Source organism: Hyperolius riggenbachi, chromosome 3, assembly GCF_040937935.1.
Source record: "Hyperolius riggenbachi isolate aHypRig1 chromosome 3, aHypRig1.pri, whole genome shotgun sequence".
NCBI lineage: Eukaryota > Metazoa > Chordata > Amphibia > Anura > Hyperoliidae > Hyperolius > Hyperolius riggenbachi.
The window spans coordinates 456,441,989-456,455,913 of NC_090648.1; the positions used below are offsets into that span (position 1 = coordinate 456,441,989).

Here is a 13,925-nt window from a genome sequence, read left to right on the forward strand (position 1 = left end):
GCTTTTTTGCTTTATTGGGTGTGTCAGAGCTAATAGGTCCCAGCTTTGAGGGTGTCATTTCCCTTATCAGCTCCAGATGCCTGGCTAACTGGACCATTCCATGGAAGAGACTTTAATCAGGAGCCAGTGGTGACTTCAGACTGAAATGATGAACTTTCAGGGCCCTTTTCCACTAGCAATCGCTAGCGTTCACGCTGAACGCTAGCGATTGCTGAATCGCAATTACCGGCGATTCCCCGACGTTCGCGGCCGCGATTTTGCTATGCTATGCACTGCATAGCAAAATCGCGGCAATAATCGCTCCGCCGCGCGATCGCGATCCGGTCAAAAACGAATCGCGGTAGTGGAAATGACCTACCGCGATTCCTATGCTAAAAGCAAACTGTAGCGATTTGACAAATCACTAGCGGTTTGCGGTTTTGCGATTAAGCAATCGCAAACGCTGTAGTGGAAAAGGGCCCTCAGCCAACTCTTGACTTACTAGCTGCTTTCCGAGCTCAACTATAATAACAGCAATGTAAAGTTGCTTTATTATCACAGTAATATCACTTCTTTCTCTCATGCACGAGCGCTTCCTTTTACTTGGCATGAACAGTTCAGAACTTGCATATGCCCAGTTCAAAAGTGCTTGTGCACTTCCCAGAGGGGCAAGTCGGATATTAAAGATGTCCTGTGAGGGGGGGGAGGCAGCAGGAGGATGGTCAGGAGCAGGTAATGCAGGTCAGGATACAGGTTTCATCTGTACATCTTTAAGGACAGCCAATATTTTATCATCTCATCCCTCTTTTGTCATTCAGGTCCTAAGTTTAGATTTGTGTCTATAAAGAATCAGTAAAAGATGGTCTTGCAGGATTCACAAAGCTTTTCATTGAAGAAGCTGAAGAAGCAAGAGTCGTGTTTAACTGTTTGAATGCTTTTCTGCTACAATTTTTTTTTTTTTAATTTTTTTTTTTTTTTGTGGTAGTAGGTTTTATGCTCTAAATAATCTTTTAGAGCAAAGAAGAAATTCAGAGTTTCATACCATTTTAACACAAGGTTTATGCTGTGGGTATGGTATAAGGTAGAGTATTGGTTAGGCCTATTTTTAATAGTAACTCTCAAGCAACCCGAACGACATACCAATCCCCATAGGAGCCAGATAATGCAGATTCTACTACTACATGCGCGCACTTGCAATCTCAATCTCTCTTTCTACTGCAGTGCTTTCTAATGAGAGCTTAGGCTGTGTGCAGCCCATGGGGAAGGTAATGGACTGTGATTTGTAAATGACTGAACCCTTTGCACAGTTACAGGTATTACCCCTCACTAATCACTCAGCAGAGGCGGCATTATGCAGGCTGTGAATTGCTTTGGTGACATATTGCACTTTGCCCTTTGTCATTTATCTTTGCATTATGTTGCTAATGAAGCTTGCATATTCTCCGCCAGCAATGAGTGATGACTTCAGTCTACCCTTTGTCCTACAGCTGACTCCAGTTCTGCAGGCAGGGAGGGGGGAAAGTGTTGGAGCTGTTTAATGAAAGGAAAACTGCCAAGCAATATGGGGAACACATTGATGGAGATTTTTTTGCTTGGCTGTAATGTAACTTCAGACGTATCAATCAGATGTCTTATCTCTCCTCCCCAGATGTACCGTGGCTTTAAGAAGATGCCTCAAGTCCAGTATATCTACACAGAGTCCTCAGAGAGCTTGTGCGGGGTTAAACTCGAGGTCAACAAATATCAGTACCTGATAACAGGTGAGTAAATGACTAGTAGTCATGTGTCTAGCTGGGGCACTATCAGTGAGCAGGTTGTATTCCAGAACTGGGGCCAGATGAGGTGTGAGGGCGGAGTTCTATAACAGCAGCGCGTCCCACGGCTGCTGTAAGGAAGGGAAAAAAGCGGGAAAGCAGTTTCCATGGTAACGGTGATGTATATCGCCGCTACAGGAAGCCACTGTCTCGCTTCCTTCCTCTTTACAGCAGCCGCGGGACGAGATGCTGTTATAGAAGATTCTACAAAGAGGAGAGGGGCCACCAGGGAATATAAGAGAGGAAGCGGCTGCCCGCTCATGAGGTAACAGGAGCGTCGGCAGCGGGGGGAGGGGGCACTCAGGGCACCTATCCTAACTACACTGGGGTAACTATACTAGCTTTACTGGGGTAACTATGCTAGCTTTACTGGGGTAACTATACTAGCTATACTGGGCTAACTATACTAGGCTAACTATACTAGCTATACTGAGGTAACTATACTAGCTTTACTGGAGTAACTATACTAGCTATACCAGGGGAAGCTATACTAGCTATCCTGGGGTAACTATACTACCTATACTTGGGAAACTATACTACCTAACTAACTATACTAGATACCTACTTACCTATATACTACATTCCAAATCGGGGAAGGGGGGTGGGCTACAGCCACTAACCAGCCCCCCGGCCCCAGAGAAAAGTTTGGTCTGGATAGCGGTTTCCGGGCTGAAAAATGTTGTGGACCCCTGGTCTAGTGTGTGTACAGCCTTTGCAATACGTTGTCGAGATATCTGGAGTGCTGGATCATCTCAGTCAAGCACATTGTTCTCCTCCTTACCCTCCTTCAAAAAGCCGCTCCATCCTGCGCTGCACAGTCATCCCTCCTCCTCCCATATTATTTGTGCATGTATTCCATAAGTGTCTGGGTATTTTCTGCACCTCATTCAATGTTAACAGGCTGGTTAGTAGAAGTTATGAAATGCTTGTTTTGTACAGAACACAAGGATGTCCCATTGAAGCTCCCTTGGTTTGAGGCTGGATATATCGCACTAAAGCGTGGGATGATTATCACAAGGCGACAGTGACAGTCCGGTCTAGACTGTAGCTGAGATATGATAAAACTGAAGTCTAAACATGCAGTGTTTTCCTGCCCACATCAACCAGCAACACACCCTGACCTTTACAATATGATAAAGCGAACGCTCCCATTGTCAGAGCCACATATTGCACAATAATGGTGATATGACAGCAGCGCCACTTGTGGAGGACATATGGACTTACCTCTGTCAACAAATACTAATAATCTCACAGTGTGTTAAGCTCTAGAGGCCTTTGTTGTATGTCTGAGGGATATTTTAAAATAAAACCACTGTCTTCAATGCAAGCTATAAAATCTTATCTCTATATATAATTGGCAAGTGTCTCTGCGTCCGTTTTTGTCCCCGTGTCAGTGCTTTTTAGCACTGCGCATGTGCAGGGACAAGACGCAGCGACACTGCCAACGGTGGCGAGAGCCGGAGGACGGGACCAGAAGGGGCGGGCGCATGTGCGCACGAGGGGTGTCACGGGGGCGTGTGCGTGCGACGGGCGTCACGGGGGCGGGCGTGTGCGCAGCGGGCGTCGTGTGCAAGCATGCGCGCGTCGGTATAGTGACAAGTCACTAGTTGCATTATAATGTTCTATATTGCATTTTAGAGAGAACATAGAAAATTTCACATAAATGTCTTTGAGCAATAGGGGTGGTCAATGACATGCAAAGGATTTCAAGTTGATGCCCATGTTATGCTTATATGCAAATATAGCATTTTATGATATAATACTGTATAATAATTATATTATCCAGCAGCGGCTGGATAGTGTAATGGTTGAGGATCTGCCTCTGACACAGGAGACCTGGGTTCAATTCTGGGCTTTTCCTGTTCAGTAAGCCGACACCTATTCTGTAAGGTGTCCTTGGGCAAGACTCTCTAACACTGTTACTGCCTATAGAGCGCTCCCTAGTGGCTGCAGCTCTGGTGCTTTGAATCCGGCAGGAGAAAAAGTATTATTTTGTTGCCATTACGATACTATATATATTTGTTTTTTTTTATTTAGTATTGTTATTATATACTGTATACTATAAAGTTTTATGCTAACTTACATTCAAACACATGCAGTTACTCATTTTACTGATTTATAAAGCGCCAACATATTCCATGGCACTGTAGATGCAGTTGCATACATTTGCATACAATTCACATAAGATTTGACTATCACTCCTCAGCAGGGCAGCAGCCCAGATGCAGAACAGCTGGAGATTGGTGGAGAGCCCGCATGGTCCAGCACACATGTACTCGATTGTTTTAAATGTTGTCTGGTCTGCCGTATCGGATCACAGACAGGATTGCTAAAGCTGCAATGTTTGGGCACCAGTGCTGGGTTATTGAATAGCCGAGTGCCAGATATCAGCTATAGTGCTTATCCACCAGGCTGCCCATTACTATACTTTCATGTAGGTCATTGATAGAAGCTGATCTTCTACTTTCATGTAGGCCATTGATAAATGCTGATCTTTCAGTAGATCTGTATGAATGAACATTACTGAATAGGTAGGTCACTAATATGGTGTGTTTCTCTGCCCAGGGCGTGTATATGAGGGGAAGGTGTACACTGGATTGTGCAATCTGATTGAGAAGTGGGACAAGCTTACTATGGCCCAGCGTAAAGGACTCAACCACCGCTATCACTTGGGATGCAACTGCAAGGTAAGAGGAAATTGCCTGTCTGTGCCCTGTGGTATACAGTCACAACATAAAGAGAGCCAGTCATCATCTTACTGTGCTGTCCTGGGAGATAGCAAGCAAGAGCCCTTAAATTAAGGTAATGCTGGGAATACACGTTACGTTTTTTGCGTTCGATTCTCTGTGTGATCTATTAGCCATTTGATTCTCTGCGCGATTCTCTTATCTTCCGCTCATTTTGCTTATCTTTTTTCCATTCACTTCTATGAGAAATCGAGCGGAACAGAATCGAGTGGAGAATCAGACAAATATCAGAATGTTATCATTGAAGGCATCTATCCGAACGATTCTCCGCAAAAAACGTAACTTGTATTCCCAGCATAAAACTCAAATGGCCATCATCAGCTCTTTGGTCAGAGTTGATTGAGAAGACATCTGTGCATTGCTACTGTAGATGGTACTTTAGGCACTATCTATTGAGATAAAATCCAAATAACATTTGATGTAGTTTCATCTGGATGTCTGTTGGGTTCTAGAAGTTTTGTCTTATTTCTTTGCTGCATTAGAAGATAACCAGACACTTTGTCAAGGTAATCCCTTTATTCCAGGCAACAAAGACTATATCCATTTCACACTCATTCTGCAGGTGTTGAGGTGCCCATACATCTAGTGATTTTGGCGACCAATAGACAGATCTTTCTGTGATCAAATCTGATCGGAGACATATATGTTGGCATAAACCGCAGGCCGATTCCCGACCAATTCCAGCAATTTATAATTATCAGATCGCATGGTTGATCAGCCGCCAAGTCGTCTGATGTATGGCTGCCTTCAGTTGTCTAAGCTACCAGGCTGAAGGTGTACATTTTCTTTAAAATGTCTAGGTAAAAGTGAAAAAACACCATTGCAATTGATGATATAGAGCTGGGGTGTCAAACTCAAATACAAAGTGGGCCGAAATTGAACACACACTGACTGACACACACTGATCACCTTATAAAGTTCCCTGGTGTCTAATGGCTCCCCTCCAACCCCTATGCAGTTCCCTGATGTCTAGTGGTCCTCCCTCCCCTATACAGTTCCCAAATGTCTAGTGATCCTTCCTCCTCTATACAGTTCCCTGGTGTCTAGTGGATCCCACCCTCCCTTATACAGTTCCCTAGTGTTTATTGCTTTCTAACTACCTCCCCCATATGGCTTCCCTGGTTTTCCAGAGCTTCACCTTCAATATAGCTTCCCTGGTGGCCTAGAGTAGACAAAACATAATGCAAAGTGGGGAAAGCACTTGAGGGCCAAATGTAATGGCTCTGAGGGCCAGATTTGGCCCGCGGGCTGGAGTTTGATATGTATGATATAGAGTGGCTAATGCCTCGTCCCTCCCAAACTGTTCCAACTTGACATGGCTGAGTGGCTGGATGGTGTAATGGTTAAGGGCTCTGCCTCTGATGCAGGAGACCTGGGTTCGAATCTCGGCTCTGCCTGTTCAGTAAGCCAGCACCTATTCAGTAGGAGACCTTAGGCAAGTCTCCCTAACACTTCTACTGCCTATAGACGCTTTGAGTCCGTTAGGAGAAAAGCGCGATATAAATGTTATTTGTCTTGTCTTGACATAGATGGCCTCTTTTAACTCTCTTGCAAGCCAATTTTCTTCTCTATACAAAATATGCACAACCTCATCCTGAAGTTTAGGTAGAACACACAGTCCTTAGTGTTTTTTACTTATGTCCCTGCACATAAAGGGTGCTGAGTGAAGGGAGCAGACAGTTTTAACAGGTAGTACTTAGGTGGCACCTATGACATTTATTGCCGGGCCTAGAGATAGAAACAAAAGGCAATAACTTTACTGATAAATATGTGATGGGGCACCTTTTCTGCGTATCACTTGGCCTAGTCCTGAAGTCATTTATTAAATATTTTGTAACACTGCAGTTACCCTTTAAAGTGGGATTTGTCAGCCACAAAATCAAATTCCATTTACCCACTGCTCTGTGTTTATTATGCAGTCTACATACAGTGTGCATTGCAAACATATAAGTGTTTCTGCTGCAATGAACCTTACCTCAGTCAGCCTGGATCCTTTCTGGTAAATTGCCAGGAAGAGGGAAGCTTGTTATCTCCCCTCCCACATTCCTGCTCCTCACTGATTGGCTGAGGGCAGTTCAGTGTGATGTGAGGCTGAGAAGGGAAATACAACGCACTGCAGAAGCTGCTGAAATACGATCTATGCTGTGCTCACATGTGTTTACAAAGTAAGCTAGATATAACGTGGCAGTTTCTAGGACACAAAGAACAGTAAGGGAGGAAATGGCATCGAGATTGGCTTCAGTCAGAGGGAGCTAAGATGGAAAATGAGGCCAGGAACAGTTTTCTCTTTATTTACTGTATAAAATTAACTGAAATCAAAACACGGACAGTACAATACATCTGTTATGTAAGTAGAACAAGTATTTATATACTTATATACTGTATGTTCTTTTTCCTGGAATAGTATGGCTGTTCCTGCTGCTTTAAGTGGTGACTTAAATAACGTCATGTCTTACCCTCTTTGTCCTTTCTGTATGACAGATCAAGCCTTGCTATTACCTCCCATGCTTCATTACATCCAAGAGCGAGTGCCTGTGGACAGACCTCTTGTCAAACTTTGGCTACCCCGGCTACCAGTCCAAGAATTACGCTTGCATCAAGCAGAAGGAAGGTTACTGCAGTTGGTACCGAGGCTGGACTCCACCAGACAAAACCGTCATCAACACCACGGACCCCTGAATCCACAAACTGTCATGGACAAAAACTCTGAACATATAAGCAGCAATGAAATTAGTGCCTAATTTCATGCTAAAATCTAGCACTTGGAACACTTAAGTCTTTTTTGCCATCATACTGAAAGTATATTTTTATTCACTTCTTTTTTTTTTTTTTATTATTATAATTTCAATCACCCATTTAAGCCAGACGTGTGCAGGGTTGTTCTCTAGGGGGAGTCTTGCTCTGTCTTGTTTCCCTTCTGTCTATGAAACACAAACTGTATTTGGCTTACCGACATGGGCTGCCACGTTGGCCGCTTTTACCGTATAGCCTTTTGGCTCACACAGAAAGATTGAGAACAGGGTAGTCTAAGCCTGAATGCGGAGCGGAATCTTTTTATTGTGAAATAGTGCTGTGCATCGTATTTTTCTTCTCCTTACTCTTGCAGCTGCAACCTCCCGCCACAAGAGGTGCTGTGCCACAAAATTGAGCAGAAGACACTCTAGGCTGCTAAACACTCTACGATAAGAAGTAGAGTATATCGTGAATATGAATTGCAGCTGTTTTAAAAGTGTTTAGAGAAATAATAAATCGGGGAAATTCTTTTAAAATGTTGATGTAAAAAATGTGAAAATGTCAGTCCATTTTTATTTTATTTTTTAAAGTGTCTGCAAGTTTTTCTAAAAATTAAAAAAAAAATCGAATTATCATTGCACTTAATATGATGCAGACCTTCTATACCTTGCCATAAACATTGCCAGTGTTAATTTTTTTTTGTTGAAACGCCTAATTATGGCGTAATGGCTTGCAGGTCAAGCAGCCAGTTGAAATAAGCTATTGCAGTCTATTGTGTAAAGGGCTGCGACTTCAGACTCAGCTCCCTCTTGTGGCTTGGAGCATTAAGAAAAACCTGGACTTTATTACCTTAAACTGAATAAGACACAAAGCAAAGCACCCTTGGGAGAAGGTTCCGATGGAAGTGGCTACAACCCACCTCGAGTCTCATACAAGTTTGGGAGCACAGAAGATAGTCTCAACTACATGGCAATGAGGAAGTAGCAAAGAGGGTCAGCACTACATGCTGATGGTGAGACAGCTGAGGGAACGAGGTTGTGTAGCTGTGCCTATGGAGACGAGCATCGATAATCCACTCATTGTAGACTTGAAAGGAAGTTGCTTTACCTGTGGACTCTGATGAAGCGGGTATAGCCCATGAAACGGCTATCAGGCCATCTACACGGCAATGTCCTGTCTGTCTTGCTGAGGATGCAATAAAAAGGTGAATTTGTGCAAATCCTAGTGGTCTGGTGCTTGGATCCTTCAAGTCTAAAATTGGTGGATAATCCTGACTAGTTAGCTACTGGCCCGGAACTAGTGTGAGGGCCGGGAGTTGGGACATTTTTGCTTCTAACAGATCCTTCTCATATGGGCATGTTGCTTTATGGCGAGCCTCTTTAAAATTCAACTAAAGCCAAAACTCAACAAGTCAAATTCAAAAAGCATTTGGGTTGATAGTGTAAATGCTAAGTATTTCAAATGGAAATACACTTTTCAAATACAAAAATCCATACAGGCTTTAGACCACTAGGGCCTCGTTTCCTGTTAGAAGACCGAGGTCTTACAATTGCTCAACACTGGCTTCCCGTAAACTACAAGTCCTGCCTCTTCATGTACAGGAAACATGCTTTTCACTGTAATGCAGAGATGCTGGAAAATGTTGTCAGAAACCTGTTTTTTGTACTTTGGGTGTCACATGGGCACTCCAGATTGGCAAGCCCCTGAATTCAAAGAGAAGGGGTAATGTTTAGCTTGCCGGACATATCTGACCCATGCAACGGGTATTCAATCCACCACATTACATTTTTGTGCCATCTATATTCACTTATCAACCTAATTAGTGTTGGAACTTGCCTTGTTGAAGCTTGGGTTTAGTTGAGTTTCTAAGAACACAAGCGACTTTTATCTTTTCTACTAAATATCTTTATATCGGAGGTCTGTGTATGGTAAAGCTTAATTTGTCGGTTTCACCGTCCACCTACGGAACACCTTGGAAAGTCAACTTTTAGGATATGCTCACATGAGTTAAAAATCAAAATTTGCCTGAAGATAGATTAACTTAAAAAATAATAATAAAAAAAATAAAAATAAATTGATAGTTCCCAAATATTTATTATTTTAATGGAGTGAACTCTGCTGAAGGGTGTGATGTTGAAATTTTACCAAACAGCCAGTTTTAAAGATAGAACCACCCATTAAATATATTTGTACATTTTACTCCTATGAGCATAACCTAAAAATGGGCATGAAAGAGGTGGTTCCTTGACAACCAATAATTAAAACAAGTGAAATTTGTATATTTTTGTGTTGCTGTTGACTGGATATTTCAATTGATACCTATGATGTAGATCTCTTAATGTAAAGTCTTCATTTTCTTTTTTTTTTTAAATTGGTTCTGACGAAATGGGTGACGAGAGCATATGTTTTATTGAGATTGTGTGACTTAACATATTTTCTGTTTATATAATTTTTTTTCTCTTATTTATCATTTGTAGAGGAAATTTGTTTTTAATATATCTTCACTCCATTCCAAGTAGGGAGTTGTAGTTGTTTTTTTTTTTTTTTGTATGTTATTTACAGGTTTGCTACATTATATCACCAACAAGGAATATTTTATATTGATACGCTTTTTATATTTGCAGAGAATAGTCTTTTTGACTTTTTGAGAATATTTTTTTTTCTTTTCTTTCGTAGTCAAAATTGCTTTTTATTCTCAACACAAATTTTGTTTAGCTTGAGTTTAGTCTCCGCAGGCCAAGGTTTTCAACTTTTTTTCACTCCTGATCTATAAAATACCTTTTCAGCAAACTGCAAAACATGCTGCTCCCAATTAACTAAATGTGCCCATACACCTATCAATTTCCCATTTGATTGCTCCCTAAATTTTGTTCGATTGACTTTCGGTCAATATTGACAAAAATTTGCTAGAAAGTATCGACCGGACAAGAGGGAAGATTAAGGTTAAATGGGGGCAGGTCGGGAGCGGCGGTAGATTGACGGCCGGCCCATTGCGTTGCACTTCATCGAACAGTGCAACGCTGCAATTTGATCGATTTTCAATAGATGACCTACTGGAATTTATTGGAAAGCGATGTGTTGTGTATGTTAGGAATGGATTCCTTTCTGAATCAATTTCTTCCAGAGAGGAATCAATAATCGAGTGGCAATCTATACGTTTATAGCCTACTTTAGCGTTGATGTTACTCTGCTCACCTAAATTTAAGTACTTTCTCAGCTTTCTGGGTGTTGAAGTGGACCTGAACTCTTGCGCAGGACAGAAGGAAAACCTAGAGAAATGCACCCTGTATGTATTTAGAAAGTTCAGCCAGTCTAATTCCCCCTCATCTGTGACTAATCAATGTAATTAGATCTCTCAGCTGTGTCAGCTGGTTGCCTTTGCAAAGCAGCTAATTTGTAAACACAGGATATTAACCTGTTGTCTGCTTTCATGAAAGCAGGAAGTAGACACACTGCAGATTTATTGCAGAAATTGTATCAGCTGTCACAAAGGAATGTTTTTCTTTAAGGCTGCTTTCACAGCGGGACATTACAGGTGCACTTTAGAGCAGCCAGTAACGCAGCCCAACTCACAGTAATGAAAAATCAATGGGCTGTTCACAGTGCCCACGTTGCTTTACAGCAGGGGTCTCAAACTTGCGGCCCGCGGGCCATTTGCGGCCCTCGATACAATATTTTGTGGACCTCCTGACGTCAATCGCTGGCATTGCCGCCTCTCTCACTCTTCCTTCACAGAGAGGGGCGGGGAGAGGCGGATTGCCCACCGGGCGATTTGGGGGCTCTGCAGCCCTTGTTTTGCGGCGGGGACATGGATTACTTGTAATGGGAGCACTGAAGCGAACTATAAGGTAAAATAGGCAAAATAGTGTGCTTCAGTGTGAATTTGATTTTGAAATAAGAATCAATGCAGGGGACCGGGGGGGCTAGAGGGGGCTGGGGAGGTGTTATGCGGGAGCTGCTGATTGACTTTTTTTGTGAAATCCCTTATGCGGCCCAGCCTCATCCTGACTTTGCCTCCTGTGGCCCCCAGGTAAATTGAGTTTGAGACCCCTGCTTTACAGTGTAATGCTGCATGTTCAATGAAAGTGCAGCATGCTGTGCGTTATACGCGGTTTTAGCCGCCTTCGACTGTTTGCACATGCTCAGTAATGTTGTTGTTTTTTTTTTTGTTTTTTTCCGTGCAAGAGAGGAGGAGGGGAGAGTCCGCTACTGTGTTTAGCCACATGGCTAATTAATATTCACAGCACTGCAGTGTTTACTTCCTGGAGCGGCTGCTTATTGGCTGGCGGGACCACGTGATCACGTGGTCTCCACAGTCTTTTGACGCATGCGCCTTTTTCATTCTATCACTATCGAACGAAAGCGGCGCACCAAGAGACGCATAACGCGTCTCTTGGTAATGTCCACATTCAACCCCACCATGTGTTGCATTAGGCGGACGTTATGGGATCATAACCCCGCCTCTAACGCAACGTCCCTGTGTGAAAGAGCCCTAAAGGTTATTATGCTGTTGCTTATCTGTCAGAGCAGAGAGGAAGTTCTGAGTTCAGGTCTGCTTTCAAGAGGTATATAAAGAAAGCAGAGAAAACTGATATAAGCCCCGATGCACACAGTTTATCTCATGAGTAAATCCCAGGCTTCATGAGTTATCTCACATTTTGTTTCTCAGATTATTTATATACAAACGTTTCAGCATATAGCAAACAAAGCAGTCACTTCAACAAGTTGTCTGATTGAATAAAGTTTTATATTACTTTCTTCCATGTTATTTATAGATTTTTTTAAAAAAATATACCAAGTATTGAAGAGCAATTAAACAGATAAGATTGAAAAGAAGAAGAGATAACTACTTACAAAACATTCAGTACATTGGGGTCCCTATGAGATATCATTTTTGCATAAACCTTGCTATACAATATGATTGCATCCAGCTTAGGTAGAATGTAATGGTCCTCCTCATATCACATACAGTAGGTGTTGGTAAGAATGTACAAGGAGGGTACAATAAGATTATATAGTGTGTGGTCAGCTTAAGGACCTATATCTGATTTCCGGATCACCAGAGGTGGATGGACTTTTTTCATTTTTCTCAATAGTGCACAAAAGTAGCATACAATTGGATTAGGTCATAAAGTAGGTTTAATAAACCACCTGTGGATGCTGTCAGACTATCAATCAGGAATTCTAGCTTTGTAACAGACTGGGTACTGCTATCTGGCCATCAAAGTTTAGGGGGAAAAAAGGTAGCTTTTCTTTTCTTACATTTTATGGCATTGGCATAGACTGTGGCAAGTCCAGCGAACTTCATAGGGCTGGTTCTCATCTGCTTGGTTGCAGTAAGTTGTTTAAAGTGTAACTGTCGGGCATAAAATCAAAAATTAATTCTTTATTTTTATCTGGTAAACAAGTAATAAGGGTGCTAACCAGGCAATCCAAAAATAAAACCCCTATTACTTTTTTTGTTGATAAATGATCATTCCCCAGTTTACCTGACTCTTATTTGGTACACACGAAATTTGGTACACAAAAAGGAAGTTGCAGGGCATGCTGGGTTTTCCCTTTTTTTTGCTTCCCTATTTCCCCTCAGACTTAACTAATGCAGCCTGATTGACTCTTTCCCACTTGTTTTCCCCTCCCACACCTCTGTTCCTCTCTGATTGGCCAATATTTCTCATGCTGAGACAATGCACTTTCTATAGTGAAGGGCAAATCAGGCAGAGGAGAGTAGGGGAGGAAATGACATCAGGATTGGCTTCAAAATAGCCACACTTAAAATGCTAAGAAGGATTTTCTCTTTTTTTTTTACTGTAGAAAAATCCCTAAAATCAAAATGTGGACAGTGCAATACATAGGTTACGTAAGTAGAGCAAGTATTTATCTACTTATATATGTGTTTTTTTCTGAGATAGTATAGCCGACAGCTCCTTTTTAAACCCAGGTCCAGGCAGAAACAAAAGTTACAATCTGAAATGTACTGTACTTTTCTTGTTGTCAACACTGTTAAGTGTCCTTTTGGGTTGATAAAGTTCTAAATAATCATTTCATCAAGGCTCCCCAAATGTCTCCACTATCTGGTCCACATTTTTGACATCTATTAAAAAAATAGCTACTAGGTCTACTCCAGTCATGTGTGATCTACACCTTTATGAGCCAGAGCTCAGCAACTCTATCCGAACGCCAGTGTTTGACGGACCGTATGAAACCTCCTATAAAACCCTGCCCTACTCCCAGACTGAAGCAGATACAAGGCCTGTATGTTGGCTGCACACAGACTGCATCATTTGAAAGATTTTGAATTGATTATTTACTACCTCTCACCACATTGCTCCACTGGTGTTTAGATCAGATCTCAGCCAAGATCTGAGATCTGATATGATTTTCCACTCCCCGCTGCAAATACCAAGCAGTGAAGGCTCACTGCCATGGCCTCGCATTTCCACACTCAGCCTTCATCGAAGTTCCACAAAATGGCCGCACCCGATGAATGGTCAATCGCTTTAAAGTAGTCAGCTCAATCTATTATCATTTAATGTTCTCCAAACATCACTTCGGTTTACTGGTAAATGTTTTGAAACTGTAGTTGCACTTCCGACAAAAATTCAGGATATGGTGAACCTCAGGGGCTGTACCACAAAACACAACCGATTGGCTG

General features: G+C 42.2%; 2 protein-coding genes across 2 annotated transcripts in view; one reads left to right on the top strand and one right to left on the bottom strand.

The window, feature by feature from the left end:
• The window catches only part of TIMP3 (TIMP metallopeptidase inhibitor 3), a 68,974-nt gene extending 56,943 nt beyond the window's left edge, over positions 1-12,031 (top strand). Inside the window, exons 3-5 of the mRNA XM_068277913.1 lie at positions 1,628-1,739; positions 4,359-4,480; positions 7,022-12,031. Of these exons, the coding sequence (XP_068134014.1) occupies positions 1,628-1,739; positions 4,359-4,480; positions 7,022-7,219 (432 nt within the window). The 3' untranslated portion in view covers positions 7,220-12,031. The remainder of the gene's footprint in view (positions 1-1,627; positions 1,740-4,358; positions 4,481-7,021) is intronic.
• Positions 1-13,925, bottom strand: part of SYN3 (synapsin III) — a 520,265-nt gene that overhangs the window by 249,407 nt on the left and 256,933 nt on the right. The gene's annotated exons all lie outside the window — the stretch shown is intronic.